The 27936-nt window shown below is 36.3% G+C and overlaps 2 protein-coding genes across 3 annotated transcripts; one reads left to right on the forward strand and one right to left on the reverse strand.

Moving 5' to 3' along the window:
* Positions 1–1665: 1665 nt before the first annotated feature.
* On the reverse strand, positions 1666–11857 carry hmgcl.S (3-hydroxy-3-methylglutaryl-CoA lyase S homeolog; the record flags this gene model as incomplete). Its single annotated transcript, NM_001091683.1, is given in 10 exon segments — positions 1666–2109; positions 2195–2327; positions 4264–4389; positions 4736–4924; positions 5122–5185; positions 5398–5546; positions 5681–5776; positions 7044–7151; positions 7741–7824; positions 11764–11857. Coding segments are annotated over 9 exon segments (987 nt in total). The 3' UTR covers positions 1666–2109; positions 2195–2225.
* A 145-nt stretch (positions 11858–12002) lies between these two features.
* LOC108713010 (zinc finger protein 585A) lies at positions 12003–26850 on the forward strand. 2 transcript variants are annotated; one of them, XM_018255637.2, is made up of 7 exons: positions 12003–12226; positions 15145–15894; positions 19007–19726; positions 22653–23294; positions 24058–24549; positions 25128–25391; positions 25833–26850. In XM_018255637.2, exons 2-7 carry the CDS (start codon positions 15204–15206, stop codon positions 26363–26365), a joined length of 3342 nt encoding a protein of 1113 aa, XP_018111126.1. In that variant the 5' UTR covers positions 12003–12226; positions 15145–15203; the 3' UTR covers positions 26366–26850. The 2 variants fall into 2 exon arrangements, with proteins under 2 accessions (XP_018111126.1, XP_018111128.1); XM_018255639.2 differs by lacking the exon at positions 12003–12226 and adding an exon at positions 12277–12594.
* Positions 26851–27936: the final 1086 nt, after the last annotated feature.

Here is a 27936-nt window from a genome sequence, read left to right on the forward strand (position 1 = left end):
GATTAAGTGTCCTAGTGACACGAAACGCGTCAGGTGAGAGATGACTATTTAATAAAGCTTAAATTTTTAATTTACTATTTTTCTGGTCTGATCAATACGTGAGTTTGCCAACATTTATGCTTTTTCTATACGGATTGTCCGCTCCCTTGAGCTGAGGGCCTGGGGCTGGAGCACCTGTCCACGTCTTTACTTTGGTGAGTAATTCTACTACATCTGCCTTATGCTTGAAAACTTATTGGTTCAATAAATTAAAGCAATACCAGGCATAACGGAAGTAGAAAGAACAACAAGAAATTAGTTATAAACAACTACATGTGCCTAAAGCAAAAAAAAACAACATTTAATTCAGGGAGAGAAAGGCATGTCCCCCCAATGTAGGTTAAGAGAAAAAGATTTAACGGTAATTGCAAAAAATCCCTTTTTTTCTTACCTAAATTCAGGGATACAGGCATAAATAGAGTGAACATGGACACTGAACAGTGCTGGCCTATCTCTGATAGCGTATGTTTTGATGATGATTATGTAGTATTTCCATTTCTAAGTTTTCACTTTGGAAGTGTTTTGTCCTTGCTTAGGGCCCTTCTGCTTAAACACAGAAGGCATTTACTTTGCAGATACATGGTTTTGCTTTTGTGTAAGCTTAATGAGAGTGAACTTCATCCAGTTGATGTAACTTCTTCTACCAAGGATGTTCAGTTCTGGACAAAAAGAAGGGTTAACCAAATCTTGGTTCGGAAGGAACTCAGACTACCCTGGCCAGAAATTCTGGTCATAAGACCGGATCTTGTGAAAGATAATGAATGTTGGTTTTCAGGATAATGCTGCAAATTCTGAAAAGGTAATGGTAAGAATGCCACCCTGGACATAAAGGTAAAGAGTGGAGTGATCTCAAGGGGCTTGTAGAGTTCTATGCTGAAATCCAATGACGGAACTAGATACCTCTAAGGGACAGCTGGTAACCCCTGGTAAAGAACTGAAAGGACAAATAGCTACTCTTTGTGGAAACTGAGAGGTAACCTTTATTTGATACTTTTTGGAGGAAAGCTATTAACCCTGGTTTTGCACCATGAGATAAAGTTTCCCATATATTCCTACGGTTTTCTGGCTTCTTAAATGGTAGGGATTGCATCCCTAATTTTCCACATGCACTACATCACACATCAGGTAGTTGCTTCTACCATTTTTTAAAGCAGACGTTGCGTCACTTCCACAGAACTTCAAAACAAAGGAGCTCAAGTCTGGTATGCCTATTGACACAACCTGCTGTGGGGACATGGTTGTTTAGCATAGACATGACTGCACACTATTCATTAGAAGAGTCAGGACAAACACAATTTCCACCCAAGTCGGCCATTCTATAACATACTGAAAGTTTACTTAAGGGTGAACTACCTCTTAATGAATTATTTCAACATGTACTCTCCATTAAATTCGATTTAGATCACCTTCAGTTGCAGGTACGTTCGTAATTATCCCTTAAAGATTGATTAATGTAACAGACAAATTTCATTTCAAAGAACCATACCCTGTGAATCAAATTATTAAAAGAGAATTTCAAAGTGGACAGCTGGTGTTTCACAAAGCCAAACAATACGAGGTTAAAAGTATTAATTTATTTCATAGACCGATCATCTTGTGAACTGATGGATATATATCTTTTTTTTCTTTTTTAAACGCAATATCCACTATGTACAATAAACACTGTACAGACCGCACTACAGCTAAATTGTGATATGGTTCTCCAATCTTTCTGTGATGGGAGATGCATATCATATGACAAGTTAGATTAATTTTCTACCCATTTCTCCAAAAAACAAACAAATCATGAATGGGATGCTTTCGGTTAGTATTAATAAAAAAATAGAATATTTATATAATTATTTAAAGTAATAGGTTCCCATTACATTAATTTATATACAATGTTTCAAAAGTGCACAAGAAAATTATTACAGAACACTGTAAGAAAATATTCTTGATACAATCATAGGTAAAGTACTCAGAATAACTGCAGCTGGCCCATTTGTTGATCCACAACCAGCTTCTTTTGAATTTCAGCTCCTGTAGTCAGCTGGGTTACCCCATGGTTAATATAATATTTCAAAAAGATGTCTGCAAAAAACAACCATAAAACACAAATAAATTATATTTTTTCACAAAATAGACATGGCAATAAATCTTTTCAACCACTGGGTACCTTTCTAAAATCTGAATGTGTGTGTTGCTGATCAAAGCTTGCATATTGCTTGAGACACTTTTGAGTTGCTCTTCTTTCCCAGTGCTTTGCAGATAAAAGCTCCGGCTTCTGTAAGCTTCTTTAGGTCAATACCCTAGAAAAATGAAAATATAACGTAAAAGGCTTCCTCTTCTGCCACATAGCACACAGTTTAGTGTAAAAATAAAAACTGGTTAAATGTTTCTAATAGTTAGCCAAAAATGTAATGTATAAAGGCTGGAGTGACTGGATGTCTAACATAATAGCTAGAATACTACTTCCTGCTTTTCAGCTCTCTAACTCTTAGTCAGCGACTTTAAGGGGAGCCACATGGGACATAACAATGTGCATAACAGTGTGTTTGCTTTTAATCCTCAGCATGCAGGTCAGATTCAAATGCAGCAGTTATGACCCATATGCCACTCCCCCCTCGAGTTACTGATTGGTCAGTAGAAATCAAGAGAGCTGCAAAGCAGGAAGTAATGTTCTGGCTATTATGTCACTCCAGCCTTTATAGATTACATTTTTGGCTAATTTACTATATTTAAAAATCTTTTTATTTTCCACAGCGTTATCTATTTACCCACTTTTTATTTTTACACTTAACAATTCCTTTAAACTGGTTTACACACAAGAAGATGTAAAGGAGGTCTGTAGAGGAGAGGAGCAGATGCAAAATAATTAGATGTTTCTGTAAAGAAGGTAAATTAAATTATTACAATGAATTATTACAAAAAATTATTTAAGTATTATTGTACTCTGGCCTGTTGACACTGCATCTGTTGAAAATATATGAGTGGCACTGAGAAAATCATGTTAACTAGGCATATATTCACAACTAGATCTCTTGTGTATATAGGTTTGCAACTTTTTTTTAATTAATCAAGATGATGTATCAGTTAATTCCATCCAGGATGTGGCATCCTTGCAACACGATCTTGACAAACTGGCAATCTGGGCAGCTAAGTGGCAAATGAGAATTAATGTTGATAAATGTAATGTCATGCACCTGGGATGTAAAAATATCCAAGCCACTTATACCCTTAATGGGACTGCACTAGGCAAATCCATTATGGAAAAGGACCTTGGAGTCCTTGTAGATGATAAACTTGGCTGTAGCAAGCAATGCCAGTCAGCAGCATCAAGGGCAAATAAGGTCTTGATCTGTATTAAAAGGGGCATAGAGTCAAGGGAGGAGGGGTCATTCTTCCACTGTATAGAGCACTTGTAAGGCCCCATCTAGAATATGCCGTACAGTTTTGGTCTCCATCACTCAAACAGGACATTATTGTATTAGAGAGGGTACAGAGAAGGGCAACTAAGCTGGTAAAAGGTATTGAAAATCTTAGCTATGAGGAAAGACTGGCCAAATTGGAGATGTTCACACTGGAGAAGAGGCGCTTAAGGGGTGATATGATAACTATGTATAAATATATAAGGGGATCATATAATAATCTCTCTAATACTTTATTTACCAGTAGGTCTTTCCAGCTGACACAAGGTCACCCATTCCGTTTAGAAGAAAAGAGGTTCCGCCTAAATATTCGGAAGGGGTTTTTTACAGTGAGAGCTGTGAAGATGTGGAATTCTCTCCCTGAATCAGTGGTACAGGCTGATACATTAGATAGCTTTAAGAAGGGGTTGGATAGCTTGTTAGCAAGTGAGGGAATACAGGGTTATGGGAAATAGCTCATAGTCCAAGTTGATCCAGGGACTAGTCCGATTGCCATTTTGGAGTCAGGAAGGAATTTTTCCTCCTCTAAGGCAAATTGGAGAGGCTTCAGATGTTTTTTTTTTGCCTTTCTCTGGATCAACTGGCAGATAGGTAGTTAATAAAGAAAAAGGTTGAACTCGATGGACATGTGTCTTTTTTCCTTACTTACTGTGTTACTATGTTACTATGATGACATATATGGTAGTGTTCTGAAAGAGACTATAGTTGCAAAATCCCTATTTTAGAAGCATGAAGGCTAAGATGGTGCAAAAGAAGCATTATGCATTAATACTGTATACTGCTTTAAAAAATGGTAGAAGCAATACTGTATACTCACAGTTTGAATTCCAAGACCATGCAACATATACACTACATCTTCAGTTGCCACATTGCCTGAAGCTCCCTGAGCATATGGGCATCCTCCCAAACCTGCAACTGAAGCATCAACCACTTGCACTCCCATCTATAGAGAAGAAAACAAAGGGCAATATTAAAACAAACTTAACCAGAGAAATGAGTATGCACAATGCAATAAAAACATTAATGATTTGTCCTATATGGACAGATAAACCAACACTTGGATGTTAAAATTATTACTGCAATGTAAACCCACAGCCTAAAATAGGAACCTGTTTACTGCCATATTAATGAAATTAGGAAGTTAAATCACTGAACCCAATTTCATGAAACATTTATAACTACTATTGGTAAATGCTCAGTATCCTAAACAAAGACACATTTTAGAATATAAGATAAGAGGGAGTGATGCATGTTAATATAATCAAGTGCCTGTGAATTTTAAATATTACCTGAAGTGCAACAAGTATATTTGCCAATGCCTGTCCATATGTGTCATGGCAATGGACAGCCAGAGCTTTGGCTGGAACAACATCTAGTACAGCGCTCAGCATGTCCCTCATACCACCAGGAGTTCCAACTCCAATTGTGTCACCCAAAGAGATCTCATAGCAGCCCATGGAAAACATCTTGTATGCCACCTGTAAGAAAGCAGTATTACATTATCTCTCTGGTATCAGAGAGTTTGCACAAAATAGGAGGTTGTTAGCTTTCTGCTCCTACTACAGGTAGTGGTGCTTCCTGTTCAGTTATGATTTCAGCATGAACAATGTATATTTTGCACCGTGTTGATGGAGTGGGTGAACACAAAAATACTGCAAATATCTCTGGTACTTACTTCAGCTACTTTACTAGGAGCTACCTTTCCTTCATATGGGCATCCAAGTACACATGAAACATACCTGAAATTAAATCATAGTAGAGGCATTAAGGATTCTTTTACTATCTGTGATAACAATATACAATAATCTGCAATAATCTGTGTTTATTACCAAAGTTGTAGCCACAGAGACACAGAGAAATTAAATATTATATCTCCTGAAGTCTATTTGGTCTATTTGTTTTTTTGTTCTTTCTTTAAATGTGCTCATATTTTCTTCAAACAAAACCTCACCCTCGCACTGGGATGTTTGCTTCCTTAGCCTCTGTAATAACAGCCTTGAATCTTTGCAAACTTTCATCTATAGAACAGTTAATATTCTTCTTGCTAAAGAGCTCTGATGCTGCTCCAAATATGGCTACTTCCTTTGCACCACATTCAACCTGCCAACAAAAAAGAAGAAAGTTCCATTCTGCAACAACAGCACAATATGCGGAGGCATGCCACATACTATATATTGTAACTTGATAATAAGAGATCTTCACCTTCAGATTGCAACACAAGAAAGAATTCTTACCGCAGCTTGAAATCCAGTTAGATTTGGAGTAAGGACTGGGTAGCTGATATTTGGATACTTTTTTATTCCTTGCATTACATTTTTATGATCGGCCATCTACAGTATATAAAACATAAAAAAAATTCTTTCAACCAATTATTGTTTTTTGTTTTTTTTATGGCATCAGATCTACAGTATTTCCAAACCTGCTGAAGACTGCTATCCAATAAGTTAATAGCTTATATACTCCAAAAAACTAAATATGAATATAATTTACTACATTCACCAAATATAGTTTACAAACATGCAGGAAAAACCTGAGAGGGCACAATATTGGTCAAAGAAAGAATAGTGATTGGTACACATTGCTGCATATTTAATAAGTCTTACTCCAGTGCACTTTTGTAGTCTTCATAAATCCAACATTTATCAGAACTGTTTCTGGCATGAAGGAATGCAAGTTTTCCATTAGTATGTACACTATAATATGTACCCCTTGCAAAATTGTATGCTCTCGTTTTGGAACACTCACTGCCCATTTCTGCACTTTCTGGAAGGTATGTCAGAATAAGAAATACTACATCGGGAGTATGAGATTTTTTTTATGGGCAAGCAGCTGCACATCTATCATTACGATGCAATTTGCCAGAAGTCAGCTGAAGCAGGATATCAAATTATCTGCAGTGATAAATAACACTTTACCATATGGAGGTCTAACAGATAATTCTAGATTTGACAGATTCCAGGAAATGTTTTGCCAAAGTGTGAAATGCTGAAGGTATCGTTTGGTGCATGAATGCGCATGGCAGTTTTTTCATGGTTTTGGCTATAGTCTATGGTCCAAGAAGAGCCAAGCCTCACAATTGTTCCTAATTCCTGTACAAATAAGATGTGTACACATTTTTTTATAATGTATTACATTAAGTGGCAGATTTATCAAGGTTTGAATAGAAAATGCGAATTTTCAAGTTTTTTTTTATGGTCAAAACAGTCAAATTTGATTCTTTTTTTTTAATAAAGAATGAATTTGATTTGAGATTTATCATACTCTGGCCCTTTAAGAACTCGAATTCGAACTTCGCCAATTCGACTATTAAGTCAATGGGAGAGGTCCAGGGATCAGTTTGGGGTAGTTTGCAGCCTTCCTGACATTCAAGTTATTTTCGGAGAAAAAACGTAATCAAATTTTTAAAATTCAAATCGAAATCGAACTCAATTCTTCGGGTCGATTGCATCCATCTGAATTTTTTTTCATAAATTTCGATTGGTCGAATTTCAAAAATGGTAGTTTAGGAGAGTTTTTAAAAACTCACATGAATTCACAATTCGACCTTTGATAAATGTGCCTCTAAGTAACTGTTTAAAGTCTGACTTCTGTACTCACCTGTGGCACCCATTTAGGAGAGACAAAGCTGGTGGCCTCTATAGCTTGGAGCCCTGCTTCAGATAACATGTTAATGAGATGGATTTTCACATCAGTTGGGACAACTGTCTGCAATGTACATAAAATACTTTATAAGATTAGAACTGGGTTACAACTTAACACTAAGTAAACCCAGGAGAAAAATAAAGCTGACAAAGTTAATAGCTGAGACTTTTGTTTTGCTGGGTAATTTTGAATACATCATTTCCAGACTGGCACTCACTAGTCACTGAGAGATTGCTACATTTCCTGGTTCTGTTGCCTTTGGTGATAATCATTATGATCTTTAAATATGCTTCTACCATTATGAAATCTATCTATCTATCTATCTCTATATATATATATATATATATATATACACATACATACATACAGCAGGGCTAACAATACGTTTACTACTAACAATATATAAATACGTTTAATACAAAATAGGTCTGACCACATTAGGTATTTTCTGGTAACCGCTGAAGTCAGTAAGAAAAGGCCAGGTTGGTTTCAGGTACTTCTCTAAAGCAGGCTAAACGTGCTCATAAACATAAAACTGGTAAAAACAGAAAATTAATAGAATTTGCAAAAGTGCCCATAGTGCTCAGAGTAAGGATTTTACCATATGTTTTTAAAAATCATGTATCACAATGAGCCAAAAAAATATTCTTACTTTTTCATTTTGCAGTCCATCCCTGGGTCCAACTTCCACAATCTTTACCTCTTTAGGGAATGACTGTATTGGCAAGGAGCCGATCTATAAAATACAACTTTATTCTAAATTACTCATATAAAATCTAAACCAGAAAAATGAACATCAAACCAAAACACATTTATTGAATAAAGTATTAAACATAGTATTGGGTCCTATACCACAAGAGTACTGCACATGATTAACCTGCTAAAAAATAGATAAAAGACTAGAGTTACACGCACAAGTATATTAAAACCTACAAAAAGTGATTATCCGTTTCAGATCTGGTTCAGGTACTGCTGTCACCCATCACCTATGATCGGTTCACAATACCTACTGCTCATTAGGAATATACTGCCTGTGTGCAAATAACAGAAAAACAGCAGTGTTTACATAGGTTCAAAACATCCCTGGATACATACCCTGACTCAAGCTATGAGCTTGTCTGAGAGGAAAGCTATTAATACCACAACAGTTATGCAAATAAGGGATCTATTAGATACAATGCTTTTTTCACATAAGGTGTATTTCCAGTATTTGAAGCTCCTTGCCTTATAATTGGCACCATAACTATACAACAAATCAGAAAGGGTGCATTTGCTTAGCAATGTTTAATTTAGCACATCATTTGGGGCTTTTAAACGCTATTCAAAATCATACACTGATATTTATAAACTGGAAAAATAACCAACACACAGTTACCATTTTCTCTTAAAAGCATTTAACTTTGTAGTTCTGTTCTGTCTAGGGATGCACCGAATCCAGGATTCGGTTCGGGATTCGGCCAGGATTCGGCCTTTTTCAGCAGGATTCGGATTCGGCCGAATCCTTCTGCCAGGCCGAACCGAATCCGAACCCTAATTTGCATATGCAAATTAGGGGCGGGGAGAGAAATCGCGTGACTTTTTGTCAGAAAACAAGGAAGTAAAAAATGTTTTCCCCTTCCCACCCCTAATTTGCATATGCAAATTAGGGTTCGGATTCGGTTCGGTATTCGGCCGAATCTTTCGCAAAGGATTCGGGGGTTCGGCCGAATCCAAAATAGTGGATTCGGTGCATCCCTAGTTCTGTCTGGGTTCAAGATTCAAGACTCTATTTCATGAGAATGTATTATTTTTTTTCATATTTATCTTTATTAATCATTTTTATTACATATCTTTCTATTTAGGCCCTCTCCTATACATCTTCCAGTCTGTAAATCAAACCATTGCCTGGTTGCTAGGCAAATAAGACCCTAGCAACCAGATAGCTGTTCATATACCAAATGAGAGACCTGCTGAACAAAATGCTATATAACTGAAAAATACCAACAAAAGATGAACAATTGCAAATTGTTTCAGAATATCAATGTCTACATCATCCTAAAAGTTAATTCAAATGTGAACTTAAGCCTTTAAACTTCAAATATTTTCAAATGAATAGTTCCATCACCATATTTAGAAGGCAGAAATAATGTTTTTACACAGGTAACTCCAAGATGACTTCTCTTAACAGATACCTGGTAACATAGTAAGTTGAAAAAAAGACACACGTCCACCAAGTTCAACCTTTTAAGTCTATATATAACCTAACTGCTAGTTGATCCAGAGGAAGCCTCAACAATTTGCCTCAGAAGGGGGGAAATGTCCTGCCTGACTCCAAGATCTTGTCTTGAGTATGAAATACAGGAAACATATTATTGAACTGAAGAGAGTACAGAGATGTGCAATGAGACTGGTAAAAAGAACAAAAGAATTAGGAAAGACTGGGGTTGGAGTTATTTTCTCTGTACTGAGAACAGAATATTATGGTCAGATAGCAGTGCATATGTTCTCATATAAAAGAACAAAGGACAAGAAATTGGCCCTTTAGAATTTAAGAAACATAATTTTCATTTCAGCAATGCAAAAACTTCTTTTGTGTTGTGTAATGCCCCTCTGGGTCATATTGTCATGGCAAATCTACTTAAAGGGGAACTATCGTGAAAATTAAAATTTAATATAAGCTACAACATACTGAAAAAATAAACTTTGTAAATACAATCAATTAAATATTCTGCGCCATTTCTGAAATAATCAAGTTTATGTTCACTATCCCTCTCTTCATTCTGTCTTCATGCAGCAGTTGGGTGTCAGATATTCATTGACAGTTATAGCCAATATATCTTATAGGGGGGCTTTTTTTCCTAACAGATGTTTTAGGGCTCATTCAAATAACTGTTTCCAGTACAAATACAATCTAAAAAATCACTGCCTTTTGCATAAATCCTGCATGTAGAAAGACAGGATTTCTGGTGATATCAATAGAGTAAGCTCTAATACATCTTCTAGGCGAAAGGAGCCCCCCTATAAGATATATTGGATCTAACTGTCAATGAATATCTGACATCCAACTACTGCATGACAGATGCTGAGAGAGGAACAGTGAAGATGAACTTGATTGTTTCAGAAACGGTACTGAATTTTTAATTGATTGCATTTAGAAAGTTTCTCATTTCAGTATGCTGAAGCTTATATTCAATTTTCATTTTCGCGATAGTTCCCCTTTAATGCCTTTAAAGGAGAACTAAAGCTTAACTAAAGAAGTTGGCTAGAAATGCTGTACATTATGTTTTTGGCTTCTGTATCAGCCCAAGGCAACCACAGCCTTTTAGCAGTAAAGATCTGTGTCTCCAAAGATGCCCCAGTAGCTCCCCATCTTCTTTTCTGCCGATTCACTGCATGTGCTCATTGCTACTGTCACTTAATGAGCTTAGGGACCCACTCACAATATTCAGTACACATAGAATATAAATGTCACAATATAAGGCTGATTAGTAATTAACACAGATAATTACTACATGGCAGCACAGAAACAGTGCAATTAGCATCAGAATTCAATAATCCTCATTGAAGCATCAGTTTATATTTCAGACAAACCCTAAGCTTAGCTTCTCAGCAGCTGCTCTGAGGCCACTGAGCATGTGAGTGTCGCAGACACTTTCCAAGATGGTGACCCCCTGTGACAAGTTTGAAGTCCTGGATCATTGTTGCTATTGAGAATATGAACCTTTAGTCTGGTGCAATAAGTTCAGTATATAAAATATTGCATTTTTAGCCATATCCATCTTTAGGGTTTAGTTCTCCTTTAAGATGTCTTCTTGGACAGGCACAATGATCAGGGACAGAGTATTTGGGGCAGATTTATCAAGGGTCGAATTTCGAAGTTAAAAATACTTCACAATTCGACCATCGAATTGGAATACTTCGACTTTGTTTTTTTCATTGAATTTGGGTATACTGTGGTCGAACTAAAATAGTTCGATTGAACAATTAAATCCTTCTAATCGAACGATTCGAAGGATTTCATCGATCGATCGATTTCACTTCGACTTGCAAAAATTTAGGAAAATGCTCTAGAAGGTCCCCATAGGCTAACATAGCACTTCGGCAGGTTTATTTTGGTATTGAAATCGAAGGTTTTTTAAAGAGACAGTACTTTGATTATCGAATGGTCGAATATTCGAACGATTTTACTTCGAATCGAATTTGAAGTGGTAATATCCTATTCGATGGTTGAAGTATCCAGAAAATGACTTCGAATTTTTTTACTTCGAAAATTCCCTCGAATTTACTTTGACCCTTGATTAATCTGCCCCCCCGTTTTGTTCATGTAAGTGAATATAGGTGTATTCTGGAGGATCATATGGAGTGATTGAACTTGAAGACAGTTGTATAATTGTTACCCGCATTCACCACATAACTATATCATATAAAGAGTATCTGATTGAGGCGCTACGATCATAGTTAGGGGTTGTAGCCTCTGGGTGGGAAAAGCAGAAAAGGGGGGATAATGACTTTTTCATTTTAGCTTTCATGGATAAGGCGAAAGAATAGGGGGATTCTTCATCCGGTTTTATAGAAGTTTGCCTACAAAACAGACGCAGTTTGTATAAAATATTTATCTCCACAATTTCCATATTTCTCAGAAATAAGCGGCATTAGAGCGTTTATTGCCCGAGGCAAGAGCATATGGCTCACTGACCTGCCGCAAGATCGCCAAAGGTGTCCAGCCCGCTCCCCAACCCACAGGTACAAGTCTACGAAAAGACATCGCTAACATCGTTCTTCTCCCAAACACTTCCGGATTTATATGACCACATCCGGTGATAACGCTGAGCCTACGGAACCTTTTTGCAGTGACACCGGATATGCTAGCAAACTATATGCAACAGGCTTAGCTCTTTTTTTTTTTTTTATATATATATATGCAGAGGTTATATAATGTGGCCGCGTTTCTGATAATATAGCGCCTTCGTTTATAGCAACGTAAGCAGCGCAGTGATACGACAGGGGCTGCAAGAAAATGAGTAATGGGGCCATAGATAGCAGCAGCACTATGGCTCCCAGGAGACCGTGCGAAGCGGAAATGACCAAACTACAGCTGGTCCCAGCGGAACAGTGGGAGTTAAGATGCAGTTCCCCATGGAGGAAATAGGATTGATCAGGTCAGTGGGTGACAACAATAAAGTATGTATTGTCTTTGTGGCATTGGGTTGGATACGATTAGGTCTGTATGAACACAGACATAGAAACCTAGTTATAACTGTTACTAAAAAAAATAGAGTGGTGTGTGCTACATTGATGGTTTCTTTTATTTCTTATTACAATGCAGTACATGAGTAGGTAGCATCTTGGTAATTTTAATTAGAGTTTCAGCAATATATACTGTATATACACTGTACATTTTTATAATAGTGTAACAGTAGTAACAAGAACAAACATAGCAATATAAATATGCCCAGTAACAAAGATTAAGTAGCACTTCTTAAAAGACACAGGAGGAAGGCGGTCCATGTACCAACAGCATATACAGGTATGGCATCTATTATCCAGAATACTTCCAGATAAAGTTGTTTTTTTTTTGTCCTGTAATCTCTATACCTCAAAAAAAAAAATAGATTCATGCAGCTTAGTTATCATTAAGGATTATTATTACAGAGAAAAAGGAAATTATTTTTAAAAACTAAAATTATTTGCTTAAAATGGAATCTATGGGAGATAGCCTGAGACATTATTGTACCCCACGTCTGCCTTCAGCAGCCTGTATTTATTGGTGTGTACCTGCGCCACCCAGTTCATGAGAGGCGGACTGGTTAGTGAGGGTCTATAAATACAAGTTGACCGACACAAGACATGGTACTTAAAGGAACAGTTCAGTGTACAAATAAAAACTGGGTAAATAGACTGTGCAAATTTTGTAATAAAGTTAGTTTGGCAAAAATGTAATCTATAAAGACTGTGAGGGGATGTTTAACTATGAGTTAGTCAGTGACTATAAGGGGGCCCACATGGGACATAACTGTTCAGTGAGTTTTGTAATTGCTCCTTAGCATTCAGGTCAGATTCCGAAGCAAACAGTTATGACTCATGGCTCCCCTTAAGTCACTGATTGGTTACTGCCTGGTAACCAATCAGTGGAAACCAAGAGAGCTGCAAAGCAGGAAGTAGTGTTCTGGCTATTATATTAGACATCCCGTCACTCCAGCTTTTATACATTACATTTTTGGCTATATAACTATATTAGAAACAATTTTTATTTTACACAGCCTATCTATGTACCTAGGTTATATTTTTATATTGAACAATTCCTTTAAATGTTTAATTCAAGTTAAAGGCAAGACATACACCCTTGAGTTCATACAGTGCTTAGTTCAGTTCTGAATACATCCTTAGAAGAAAATCAAAGTGCAGTAATCTTTGACTGCAAATACTTATTGGGAACGTGAAGAACACCATATGTTTCAGGCTAGGCCCTTTATCAAGTGTTTCCTGAGTTAAAATGTGGAAAGCACAGATGTTTTGATTCCAAGAGCAAAAACCTGATCTGTCTATTTTGTTAAATCATTGAATTTAAACTTTCTATAAAACTAGAAAGGTGGAACTAAAACAAAAATTACACAAAAACACTACTATGAAATAAAATACACATCTAAACATTTAAAATGGATGCCCTTGTGTTTTGGTCACTTTATAAGTAGGGATGAGAGAAATATTTTGCCTCTTTCACTGAGAAAAAATACCCATAGGCTAAAATGGATATAAAAAAAAGTCTTGCGGTTTAAAAATGTATGTGGTTTGAAAAATTCTCTCGCAGTTTGACGGCCACTGACTTCAATGTGTTTAAGACTTTTTTGCTGTCTTGCACATTTTTGGCGAAGCGAGATGGGTCAGATTCGCACATCACTATTTATGAGTTAACAAATTCAGGTATAACAAAATCATCAATATAGCCCATTTATATACTACCCAGATTGCTCACTTAATTGTTGTGTGTAGTGGGAGTACAGGTATGGGATCTGTTATCTGGAAACCCGTTATTCAGAAAGCCCCAAACTACGGAAATGTTGTCTTCCATAGGGGTATATTTATCAAAGAGTGAAGTTAGAGATTGCCACAATCCACTAGAGTGACATTCCACCACTCTCCATTAATTTCTACGGCATTGTGAAAGGCATATTTATCAAAGGGTGAATTTTCACTTTTACCCATTGATAAATACTCCCATAAAAAATCCCATAGGAATGAATGGAGAGTGGTGGAATTTCACTCTAGCAGACTAGTGTTCTCTAACTTCGCTCTTTGATAAACATACCCCATAGAGTCCATTTTATCAAAATAATCCAATTTTTAACAAATGTACCTTATGCTTGATACAAAGGTCCAAATAGACAAAACCAGCCTATTTTTTTCTAATAGATTTAAGGTATGAAGGTGCAATTTACAGAAAGATCCAGTATTCGGAAAACCTCAGGTCCTGACCATTCTGGATAAGAGGCCCGATACCTGTACATAAAAATCCTACAGAATAGTTTCAAAGTTCTATTCAGTCATCTACTAGATATCTATTTTACACCATGAGGCATGGCAATATCAGAAGAGGGCCCAATAAGTTTGGTTTTTAATCTGTGTTGTTTGGAAATACTGAAGCCACGAGTAGTGTGGTTTAAGTAGGGCCTCTGGATCAGCCAGGGAGATCTTAATATTATATATAGTCCCTAGTAATAGTTAGAAAGTCCAGTAGGAATAATGGATGCTAGAGGGCTAGAGGAAATATGTAAACTCAAATAGAAATATTTTTATAATCTTGTCTAGTCTACCTAATTAGATGTTTATGTGGAATGGTTTGTTATTGCTTGTTCATGTTAGCTGTTGAAATAACAGCCTTATGCTTGTGAATTTAACATGCCCTTAACATTTTCATTTTTCTGTGAGTATTCCTGTTTAGATTATAGTATCTCTTGTAATGCTTTATGTAAATAGTGTATATTCACTGAAACCTAATTCTAAACATGTACTATACTATTAACTTCTTTCTCTCTTTGTTTTTTTCCCTCTGATGCTTTTGGTTTTGTTTACCATGTAGGAGATGGAAGTGAATTCAGAAATGAATACCATACAGGTCTATACTCAGTGCACTGGGTTATGGCAAATGACATATCTTGTTGCTTTTATAATGGCACCAGTGATGAAAATCCATTTCAAATGGGTGAAGATAATGGAAGCCGTGCTAGAAATTGTGAAAAAACGAACAAAGATGAGATGGAAAATACTGACTTTTCATTAGAAACATGTGGTGGAACTAATACTACAGACAGGACAGCTCATAAAGCTGAGAAACGTTTCTTTTGCATTGATTGCGGGAAAAGCTTCACACGCAAGTCTACTCTTATAGTCCACCAGAGAATTCACACTGGGGAAAAGCTTTTTATGTGCACAGAATGTGGTAAGAGATTTGGTCTGAAGTCCTCTCTTGTCAGACACTTGAGGACACACATACCCAAGACCCTAAACTTTTGTCCTGATTGTGGCAAAGGTTTTTCTAGATATTCTAGTCTTTTCCAGCATCAGAAAGTTCACAGGCATGAGAAACTCTATAAATGCTGCCACTGTGAGAAAAGCTTCTCTTGCAATTCTTTACTGGCAGCTCACCAAGCAATCCATATGGCTAATGAGCTGTCTGATGGAAAACAACACAGGGAGCAAATAAGTGACCAAGACAAAATAAACGAACATTGTAGAAAAGACAATATGGCGGAGCTGCCTGCTTTCAAAGACTCTGCTAGAAGCTTTATTAGAGAGGAATCTGGTATGAGACCTCCACCACCCTACACAGGTGAGAAATTATAATAGTAGCTATAACATTTATGTGTTGGAACAAACCTGGTGCTTCAAAAATATGTTTTTGTTCTAATAAGATGTATGGACCTCACTATTGTCTAATAACTAACTATATAGTATCCTCTAGCATCTTGTTGCATTCAAAGTAATATGAAAGTAGAAGTGTACCAGGCTGACACTGTGAGACAGTAAGCATAGGACCAAAGATATATATATTCCCAAAGAAATATATATAGGGAGATCAGCACCTGTGGCAACAGAAATTAAAAACCAACATAGCGTAATACGTTCATTGAAAGGGATATCACCCTGTGTTTAAAATGGCTTATTGACAAGTGTGCTCCCCCTTTCTTTTGGGCAGCTGTTAGTTGAAAAAAGATGATAAGTCAGAGGTAAGTATAAGGAGTGAAAGGTGTTTTTCCTATGCAACAAACTGTGTTCCAAAAGCGAAGCACCTCCACCCTCTGGGCGAATTGCCTACTTACAAACCACTGCTGTGGCGTTGTGCATGTAGCAAAATCCCTTTTTAGGTTCTTCCTCCGAGTCACCACTCCCTCCAGGCTCCGGACCAGGGATAGGAACCAAAGATAGTGTAATAACGTTTTTATTAAAATATAATTAAAATCAGCAATAAATACACTCACATTTAACCCCCTTGGGGTGTGCGCATTCAGTCCAGTTTAAAATGTTTGTTGCGTGTTCACCCTTGCCTGACGCGTTTCGCTGTGGTTCTCTGCATAGTAAACTATGAGGAACAATTGTCAAGGTTTTGGTTCTTTTCTCTAGAAAAAAAAGTCTCTTGCAATGGGATATGACTGTTTTCAAGTACATTAGAGGACTATTTATAGACAAATAGAGGAGGTGATCTTTTTCAAATAGAAAAGAACAAGAGGCCTCCCTTTTAGACTTGAGGAACTCTACTATTATTTGAAGCTGCATAGGTTGTTCTTTACGCTGAGGGCAGTATAATTTTGGAATACTCTGCCTGGTGATGGGGTTATAGCAGAATAATGCCTTTAAAAGTGGGGTTAAATGAGGGTTCAAGTGTGTAGTAATAGGTTACCTAGTTGAATAGGCTACATAGTTGATTATATCAACTATACTTTGCCTACTAAGTTAATTTGTGTCTACGGTCACATGCAGAAAAGTATATTTTCAAAAATAGAAGTACAGGTATATCTCAATTGCAAAAACTCATCCAGTTTTCTTGATTCACTTCTTAAGTATTACTCAAGTTTGCTACATGAGCAGTATACATCTTTGTTTATAGCATAAGTCTAATAAATATTGCCTAGACATGACTTCTGCCTATTGGTAAAAACAAACTATTTTTTTTTTTTTTTTTAAATTTAGACAGCAAATAAAATCCTCAGACAATTAATGTTGAAGTAAGACTATATTTCATTACATTTTTCAAAATGGAAAAAAAAAATGTAAACCTTGCCTGGTGCTTTAACGTGGAAGGTAAAGTAACTGTTGAAGTGAAACATCAGAGAGCTGCTGACAAACTAGTCAGGTACACAAAGCAAAACCTTCACATCACTACAGAGAACCTACAGGAGTGTTTAGATCTCCATACCTTAAGTCTACTAAAAAATCTTTTAAACATTACAGGGGTTATTCACCTTCCAACACTTTTTTCAGTTCAGTTGTTTCGGATAGTTCACCAGAAATAAATACTTTTTTCAATTAATTTCTATTTGTGTCTTTCTTAATTAGTTCTGTGAGGGGGTCACTGACTCGGATAACTGTTCTAAATTGATAAAATAGTTGACAAATTTCTTATCTATAGCCCTGCTGAGCAGAATTCCTGAGTTTCATTAAAGGCAGCTGTCAGAATCGATACAACAGTTGCTAATATTCCAGATACTGCTGTGAAATGTATTAACTAATGTAGCAAATTGTAACAGTTCAGAATCTGTACCTGGATTACTCAGATGTCAGCCTGAAACACCAGAGACAGGAAAATTAAACTTTGATTTTGGAAAAACTGAAAAAATAAAAGGAATGGAAAGCAGTACAAAAAAAGTCTTTATTTCTGGTGAGCAATCTGAAAACAACGGAACTGACAAAAGTGTTTGGAAGGTGAGCAACCCCTCTCAATAAACCCAATAGGATTGTTTTGCTTCCAATAAGGATTCATTATATCTTAGCTGGCATAAAGTGCAAGGTACTGTTTTATTAATACAGTGAAATAAGCTATTAAAAAAAATGTAATTATTTCATTAAAATTAAGTCTAAGTGATTGCCTTCCCGTAATTCAGAGCTTTCTGGATAACAGGTTTGCAGATAACGGATCACATACCTGTACTACATTTTTATTTTTGTTGTTAAATTTAGCAAATAACTAGTAGCTGTGGATTAAAGTATGCAGAAACATGTAATTTTAAAAGTATTCATCTTTTTTTTTGTAAGATTATCTTTATTGATTTTATAAACATAAAACAAGTAAGAAAGAAGAGAGTGAAGAAAAAAAAAAAAAGAGAGAGATAGATAGAAGGGTGGGCATTCCCATTATACGATAAAGTGTATCATGCGGTGAATAGCCAAGTTAAGATCTTTTCACTTCCACAGAATCAAACGACAACAGTATCAGTTTGAGTTTCTGTAAGCCACCTAAAAGTATTCATCTTTATATGTATTCCCAGCAGAGACTGTGTTAGCTTCTTTTCAAAAAGCAACAAAATATGATATTTTTACCATGGATGGCCAAACATTTTAAAGAAGACTGTATCCTGTATATATTTTACAGTAATATAATGTGTAGCTTAAATTCACTGGTCATTCGTCCTTCTATTACCAATTAGAATCACAGTAGATTCTGAGAGCTGTCTTTGAAAGTTGGCTTTTAACAAATCTCCAATTCCCTTCTTAGAGGTCTTCCAGTTGAAATATTTTATTTGTGAAAAGTTGTGTCGGTTTCCCTACTCAAATAAAACCCTTGTCATACATACTATTATCTGTGCAGTCTTGGATGAATTAGTGTCTACTCTAAAACTGGCTCAGAGTAGATTTGTGGGTTTCCCAGTGGTCACAGGAGAGACTTGTCTTTAGTTTTAGTAGATCAGCGGACTAAATTGTATTAATATTTTATTTCCTTTTTCTAGAAAATTCTACTTTTTTCAGTAAAACAGAGTGTGAGGAGATCTACATAAGCATCAGCTCTCAAGATGGTGAAACAGAGGTTGATGATACTAAACCAGCTAGTAAGAGAAATAGTTATGTGAAACCTTGCAAGACCGACATACAGAAAGAAAATCATACAATGAGTATAGAGGAATCTAAAGATTTATCAGCGCAGTTGGAAAGGACAACTCAAAAAGAAGAGAAGCGCTTTTTATGTATCGACTGTGGAAAAAGCTTCACACGCAAGTCATCTCTTATTGTACATCAAAGAACCCACACTGGCGAGAAACTCTTCATGTGTACAGAGTGTGGGAAGAGGTTTGGTCTTAAGTCATCTCTGGTCAGGCATATAAGAACGCACATGCCAAAGACTATAGATATATGTCCTGAATGTGGCAAATGTTTCAGCAGATACTCTAGTCTTTTTCAACATCAAAAATCTCACAGGCTGGAAAAACCCTTTAAATGTTCTCAGTGTGAGAAAAGTTTTTCTAGGACATCTCAACTTTTAATTCATCAGAAATGCCACAAGAGCGGGAAGGCATTTGATAAAAAAGAACATAGGGAAAATGTCAGGTGTCAAACCAAACTCAGAAATGGTTCTAGATATGATAGAATTCAGGAGACCCATGCTTACTCACAATGTAGCAAAACCTTCAGACAAAAAGAATCCTTATTGCTCCACCAAAGAAAACGTACAGGTGAGTTACCACAGTAATTGTGCTGTGTATGTCCAAGTTAAATGCTGTGTATAGATAACGATATATAATACATAAAAGCCATGAATAAATGTTATCCTTATAAATTGTCCTTAGTGATGTCATCAGTTCTAAACCGAGCTTAATGATTTTACACATGATTCACTAAAACTTGTGTATTATAATAAATAAAGTACCACTTGTTGAAAAATATGAGGATATTAGAAGTCACCTCGGAGTCCCATGACCTGTATAAAATCACTCTGCCTTCGACCTCGTACTTTTATATGGTCATAGGACTCCTCGGTGATCAGCACACTCTAGATAAGTAAAAAATATTTTTTGATATACCATTTGTGTCCAACATCCTTGATACAGGTCCTAATGTAGACCGAAACGTTGGACACAAATGATATGAGAATACATTTTTTTGCCATTACTGTTCCTTTAACATAAGTGCAGCTGTATTCCCTGTAGACAATATATGTACTTTAAATTATAATCAACATACCAATGAAAACCGTATAGTGCAATATGCAACATTTATTAACCACTGTAGGTAGCAACGCATGTAAGAACATAGATATGTATTACAGGCAGCAACAAAAAAAACAAACTCCCAGGCATGACATGGGGGTGTAAATAGGCAATAAAGATTAAGAAGAACCCATAGTAACCAGTTCTGCACTTGTCCATCACCTGTTCTAAATTGTTTGATAATGATTTAACGGTAACGATTTTAAGGATAAGTGTTTAGAGAGTCCTCTTTTTGTACACATAGCTGAGTGGCTCCAGGGCTGTTGGACAATGGATATCTGGTTTAATTCTTATTATTTGTATATCTGTTTTTAATGCAGCAGGCCCATCAATATATAATATAATGCTTAGTGATGTCATCTTTGCCACACTTGCTTAGTTGATAGAATTAGCTCACAAAACTTCAAATCAGTGGGTCCTGGTGCACGTACCCTGAATAGCCACCTTCCAATCCTCTTCCGTTAATTGGTTGAAGTACAGCACCACAATTCTTTTCTTGAATAAAAATGCTTTTATTAGGAACACTGGCAGGACCTGGATAAGCAACGTTTCAGGCTACACAGAGCCTTTTTTCAAGCTTACCACACACTCAACAATACACCTTTTTTTTATATCTCTGTATAAAAAGCTGTATTGTTGAGTGTGTGGTAAACTTGAAAATAGGCTCTGTGTAGCCTGAAACGTTGCTTATCCAGGTCCTGCCAGTGTTCCTAATAAAGGCATTTTTATTCAAGAAAAGAATTGTGGTGCTGTAATTCAACCAATTGTCATCTCTGCCACACAACACACAGAAAATTGTATTATAGAAAAAGACTGTACCCCAGTAGTCTCCTTGGAGTTCTATGACCCATTTAAATCATTGCATCTTGGTACATTAACAGATATATTATTTTCATTGTTTAGAAATTATCTTTTTTGTTCTGCCTGTCAGTTGAAATGACTTATTGTTTTGGCATTATTGACCTAGTTAGTAGAAATTTGTCTTGTGATCCTTAAATACACATTTTTTCTACATATTTCTGTCTTGTTTTTTATTTGAACCTCAAATCATCAGATTTTTGTATATTTGTTTCCCAGTGGTATACATTTAGAGATTAATTTATCTAATCGCATTCATTTAAAATACAGGTATAGGATCTGTTATCCAGAATTCTCGGGACCTGGGGATTTCTGGATCTTTCCGTAATTTGTATCTTTATTCCTCAAGTCTGCTGGAAAATCATTTAAGCATTTAATAAACCCAACTGGTTGGTTTTGCATACAATAAGGATTAGTTATATTTTTGTTTGGATCAAGTACAATGTGCTGTTTTATTATTACAGAGAAAAAGGAAATCATTTTGAAAAATTTGGATTATTTGCTTATAAGGGATTTTATGGGAGACAGACTTTCCATGATTCGGAGCTTTCTAGGTAACTGGTTTCCGGATAACAGATCCCATAACTGTACTTTCCACTTGAGTTCTGCACTGGGTAAAAACTGACTTTCTGCTTGACAAAGGAACTAAAATGTTCTGAAAGCTTGCTATGATTATATCAGTTAGCCAATAAAGGTATCACCTTTATACCACTTTTGTTGTTTTTTTTTATTTCAAAATGGTTGCCCTGTAACATTTTTACTGGCTAACACGGTCCAGCAACTTTACCTGCAATTATGTTATGCAGGAATTGCATGTTCAATTTGCTAAAATGATATGGCCCTGGCTGATGGCAAAATATCGTTGAAGGGGTTTCCAAAAATACAGCTCTAAAGTGCCTGAAACTATCCCAACAGACTCACATTGTAAAACCTGTCATAGGGCAGGTGATAAGTACTGAGGCTCATGGCACCTTGTGCCAACCGGCACCCTGACTTAAGTTAGAGCTAGTTAGTGGGTGCATAGGGTATGGGAGAAGGGAAGCCTATGCACCTCCACCAGCCTGTACAACATAAATACAGATCTGTCAAATGTAGGCAGCATGGAATTCATGGGGGGCTGTCTATTTTGAAATACAAAGACTTACAGATACTGTATTAAGAGCAGGGCATGGTACCAAAGTGCAAAAAACATGGCAGGTTTTCATATATGTGCCTAACTTTGAATCATACCCTGCCCTAGGAAAATGACCAGTATAGTGTAGTCATTCAATTATTCAGTTGTAAACATTCACACAAACAGCACTGATACTCTGATTTACACTGATAAAGGTGACATAAAGTACATAAGTAATACAGTTCTTCTGCTTTGGTTTGATTGAATAGAATGTTTAATCATTATAGAAAATTAGTTATATAATAGATTCCTACACTGTAATACACAATTATAAACTATACATTTGTACAAATATTAAAATACTTTGTAAGATTGCCTTTAAAAATCTGACCTATACATGATTTTTGTTTATTTTTCTAGTTGATCAACTTGATCAATTTTCATCTCACCCTGACTCACCAGACACAAAAACTACTACAAATGAAAAACCAGGAAATCCCAAAGATAGCGCAAAGAAATGGAGCAAAGAACCTGAACCAGAGAAAGCAGATGGTCTAAATGGAGAGAAAAGATGTCTGTGCATTGATTGTGGGAAAAGCTTCACACGAAAGTCATCCCTGATTGTACATCAGCGAATACACACAGGGGAAAAACTCTATATGTGCACAGAATGTGGCAAGAGGTTTGGTTTGAAGTCTTCTCTTGTCAGACACGTGAGAACCCACATTCCCAAAACCCTTAACATATGTCCAGATTGTGGCAAATGTTTCAGTAGATATTCTAGTCTGTTCCAGCACCAGAAAGTTCACAGACGTGACAAACAGTATAAATGTTCTCCTTGTGATAAAAGCTTTTCTCGGCCATCACAGCTTTTACTTCACCAAAGAAACCACAAAGGAGAAAAACTAGTTGAGAGCAAAGAATCTGAGGATAACTGTGCTCAAGATAAATACCATGAACATACTGGATCTGATGCAACTGAGATGTCCCATCTGTGTCTGCAGTGTGATAAAAGCTTCAGTGAAGCAGCTGCTTTAATCAGACATAAAAGAATACACACAGGTCTCTATGCATGCAATGGTATTTTTTTTAAGTATATTCATTTTTTTAGGAAGAGAAGGACCAATTAAGGTACATTGCCTTTTATTTCTACACTTTGCTCAATGTAAATATTAGTTTATAACTGTGTTCTCGTTATTCCAAGGTTGGACTGGTGTGTTTTAAAAAAAAACACATGTATAACGTCTGCATACTAAGCAAGTGTTTTAGCCAATACTGCAATACAACCACCATATGTGTCCAGGTGTAAATGTGCTTGTCTTACATATAGCCAGTCTCTTGTATTTGAACACTGTAACTAGCATGTAGCTGGTGACGTGCACATTGGGGGGAATTCACAAAAGTGTCTGTAAAATAAGTAACCCAGAAGTGGCGTCGACACATTTGTAAAATGTCATACGAATGGCAAATTCACAAAGGCAGCTGTTACAGTCTCTGTTAAGTCCGTCAATTTTCTAAAATAATGTATATCTTTTGGTCGGACAGACGACATTTTACCGAGCATTTTCAAAAGACAATTTGACCGACATTTTCATTTCTTCTATGATAGTTTTTAAAATTCCACAATCAGATAAAAAGCTTGCCAGATTTTATGTGACTGGGAAAATGCAAATCTGCTCCAGTTGTTTTTATGTGGAATAAAGGACATTTAACAAAAAAATCCTATAAAAATAAGAAAGCATCAGCATTATAAGAAAAGTATGGTGCTCAATGTGTTTGCACTCCTATATCTTGCAGTAAGAATGTACCTTTTAATGTATTACAGATAGCAGTGAATCCAGGACCAAACATAAGGATGGAGAGTCCTCACATGGTCATTCTGATTCCCTAGATAGGAACTCATCACTTCTGTCAATACCCAGTAATGCTGAAGAACATTTTAAAATCCCTTCTAATACCAGCCCCATCATTACTAAGCCTATTTCAGAGAAACAAAGGAGAAATGGGCTAGAAAATCAGAAATGCTCAGAGAAATTTAGAGACCGAGCAATAAAAAGAGCTCACGGTGAGAATCAGCACCTGTGCAGCGAGTGTGGAAAGAACTTTACGCGCAAATCATCTCTTATTGTGCATCAAAGAAGTCACACAGGGGAGAAACTCTACATGTGTTCAGAGTGTGGGAAGAGGTTTGGACTGAAGTCCTCGCTTGTCAGACATCTAAAAACACACAGTGGGCCACCGATCAATATTTGCTCTGAATGTGGTATATACTTCACCCATTATTCTGACCTGTTACTACACTTACAAGTCCATAAAGGTAAGTGCACAGGGTATAAATAGTGGCATTTGAGAAAATAATTTTTATTATTTTGTTAATTTTATGCACCAGTTTGATATGGAACATTGTTTGGATGGGCTTCATCTCAGTTGTGATGGTGCAGCTATTTTTGGAAGAGGATGGCCAAGAGTTTGGAGGGATTAACATTCAAGAATGTGTATTATGAGTTAACAGCATGACTTTATGAAGGACAGGTCATAAGTAAGCTCTGCCCTCTGTTTGTTGCTACTTAAATGTGTGAAAGCCACTCTCTGTTCATTCTTTTAGCCTTTAAAAGATAAAATGTGCCCGAAGTCCAATTTTAAAATTGTCATCTTGATACATTATTTGATTAGATTTTGCCTATGGTTGTACACAGACATTAATATATTTTGTCATTTTATTGTCACAGCTCTCACTTGTAAAGTAAAAGTGACAGCTGTTCTGGTCTGGATTGATGCCATGTAGATTCACCGAGCAATTCACACCCATTCTGTAGACTAGACACCATATCATGCTAGATACCTAATTTAACATTTTCAATTTTAGAATTAAAATAATACTTTTTTATTTATCAGGTCAACAACAGTTAAAAGTCAGTGATGTTTCTAAGGAGGAACCTAAAGAGTGCAAGGTTCTCATAGAAGGCCATGAATCTCTGGAGGAAATTTCCATACTCAAGGAACAAGAAGTCAGTCGAAGTAGGATTCAACATCCACTGATGGCTGAACCTGTCCATGTAAATCAATTACTGGATTCAAAATGTTCTGATGATGATAAGAGAAATCCATGTGAAGCATCTGTGCAGGTGAAGGAAGAACTCCCTGAGAATATATATACTGGTGAGTTAGAAATCTTGCTAGTGGAAGGATAATTATTATATTATAAGGTATATTTTTAATGTTTTTTCCAATCTGCATAGTGTATGGCGTCTTTTATGCAAGCCACTTACCTCTCTTCTGCTGCCCACATTTGCAAAATCCCTTAATCCCTAGTTGTCACTTAGAAGGTGCAAAGCATAAATGCTGTTAGTAGACAGGGGAAAGTAAGCATTCTAAGGTAAATTGCAATAGTTTTCATGCATTTACATTAATATTAGGCATTTTTTTTAGCATCACCCTTGTAAAATTCCTGTCAATATAGTCTTGGAAGTTTGAGAATGGTTTAACTTGGTTACATCACTTACACCCCTAATTACTTTTTGTTTCACCTAACATAAATGCTTATATATCTATGCAATTTGATGGATGGATATTGACCATTTGTAGTGTATATTTTTGAAGGTGAGCAAAACACAGAAGAAGAAAAGAATGAAGAATTCCCTGCTTACCCTTATTTAATTGACTGGGGAGTTGAATTTGATATTTCAAAACCCCTCAATGCTGATGACAACCCTGGGAAGGTGCAGGAAACCTCGAAAAGAAATGAAATCCATTCAGATAAAGGTAGCACCATTGGGCAGGAGATTCCCAGCTTTGAAATAAATGTTTGGGGAAGATCTAATAGTACTGAGAGACATTACTGTGGAGACAAACGCTTTTTGTGTATCGACTGTGGAAAGCGTTTCACACGCAAATCATCCCTCATTGTACACCAGAGAACCCACACAGGGGAAAAGCTGTATATGTGTACAGAATGTGGCAAGAGGTTTGGTCTTAAGTCCTCCCTCGTGAGACATCAGAGGATTCACAGCACAGAGTTTTTCACATGTACTCAGTGTGGCAAAAGCTTCAGGGATTATTCTAAGTTTTTACACCACCAGGCAAACCATACAGGGGAATGGTCATATAGAGAGCCCCATTTATCCGTCAACTAGAAGCCCCTGTGCATTACAATTACTCTTAACCTCAGCTTTAAACTATTTTGAAAGAGAATTATATTGCTCACAAATCAGTTTTTGTAACAACACAAACATTCTGTGCAGATGTCTGAAATGAGCCCCTTGAACAGGGCAACGCTCAGTATTAAGCCACAATAGTTCCTTGCAACATACAAAGCATTCTTGGAGTATCTCCCATACTATACTTTTATGGTTTTAAGTCTTGATGTAAAGAATGTAAATAATGCATTTGGCTAAAGGCAGCAAAAAAACTTTATGTTGTGCAGATATATTTTTTGTGCTATGGCCCCCACACTTGATTCTAATTACGACTTGTAAAGCGTTGACAGTTAACTTGCTTTTTTAAGTATGTGTCTTTTAAATATTCTCTCTTTCCACTGTTACAAAAACAATGTTGAGGAAATGCCAAAAAAATGTGTGTTGTTATTAATTGCTGGTTATTAAAACTTTGTGAAGTATAATTATTGTCAATCATCAGTTTGGTGAAAAATGTTAAGTTACCGTATAACTTCACATAAATCTTTTCCATAGGTGAAAGCTCATCTTGCATGTTACAGACAACATTTAAAAGGCATTTATCACATAGAATTTTTTTCCCCCACCAGAGGTGCGGCTCCATATGGGGGGAAAATTAGTATTTAAGAAAAATACCCTAGTGCAGGGGTGTCCAAACTGCGGCCCGAGGGCCGCATGCCGTCTAGGATGGATATGAATGTGGCCCAGCTTGAAACACTCGGTTCCCCAGGAAATGTCATAATAATATAATAATAAGTCTATTTACTGTAATATCCAGGTGTCACATAATGGACGTACCTTTTTGAAAGATCCCATGGATTTTTACAACAGGCTAATTGTATACCTATTCCTGGAAGCGGTGGTTTATTTGTGCACTGTTGATGTTGCAAGCCTGTATACATACATTTCACACAAGGAGGGGTTAGTGAGCTTAACTAAACATATTATATCATACAGATTATATTGCAGACTGTGTTAACCAAGAACTTTTTTAAATCTGAAACAAAATTCTATTTACAAACGAAAGGGACCTGTATAGGTGCCAACATGGCACCCAATTATGCTAACGTGTGTGTGTATCTGGAAAAGTTTTCTTAGATTGAATGAAGGAAGTAGAAGACCTTTAACCCAATTATCAATATATAGGTCCATGCCAATAAGGGTTGTGTAATTATTGTATTAACCTCGAAGCATAAAGTAATTTCAACAATCGCAGCTGGAAAAATATTTTGTAAATAATTACCTTGAAATATGCTAAAAAATAAATATATCCTATTAAAGGAACAGTAACACCAAAAAATGAAAGGGTTTATACAAAAATAATAAAAATATAATGTACTGTTGTGCTACACTGATAAAACTGGTGTGTTTACTTCAGAAAAACAACTATAGTTTGTATAAACAGGCAGCCATTCAAAGCTGAAATGAGAAAAAGTATAGGATACACAGCTGAAATGAGAAAGGAGAAAAAGTATAGGATACACAGCTGAAATGAGAAAGGAGAAAAAGTATAGGATACACAGCAGATAACA

Source organism: Xenopus laevis, chromosome 3S (genome assembly GCF_017654675.1).
Source record: "Xenopus laevis strain J_2021 chromosome 3S, Xenopus_laevis_v10.1, whole genome shotgun sequence".
NCBI lineage: Eukaryota > Metazoa > Chordata > Amphibia > Anura > Pipidae > Xenopus > Xenopus laevis.

Coding starts and splice junctions, on each gene's coding strand:
- LOC108713010 (XM_018255637.2), top strand. CDS start 15,204: ATGGCAAATGACATATCTTGTTGCTTTTATAATGGCACCAGTGATGAA. Junction 19,727..22,652: donor CCACCAAAGAAAACGTACAG/GTGAGTTACCAC, acceptor TTATTTTTCTAG/TTGATCAACTTGATCAATTT. Junction 23,295..24,057: donor ACATAAAAGAATACACACAG/GTCTCTATGCAT, acceptor AATGTATTACAG/ATAGCAGTGAATCCAGGACC.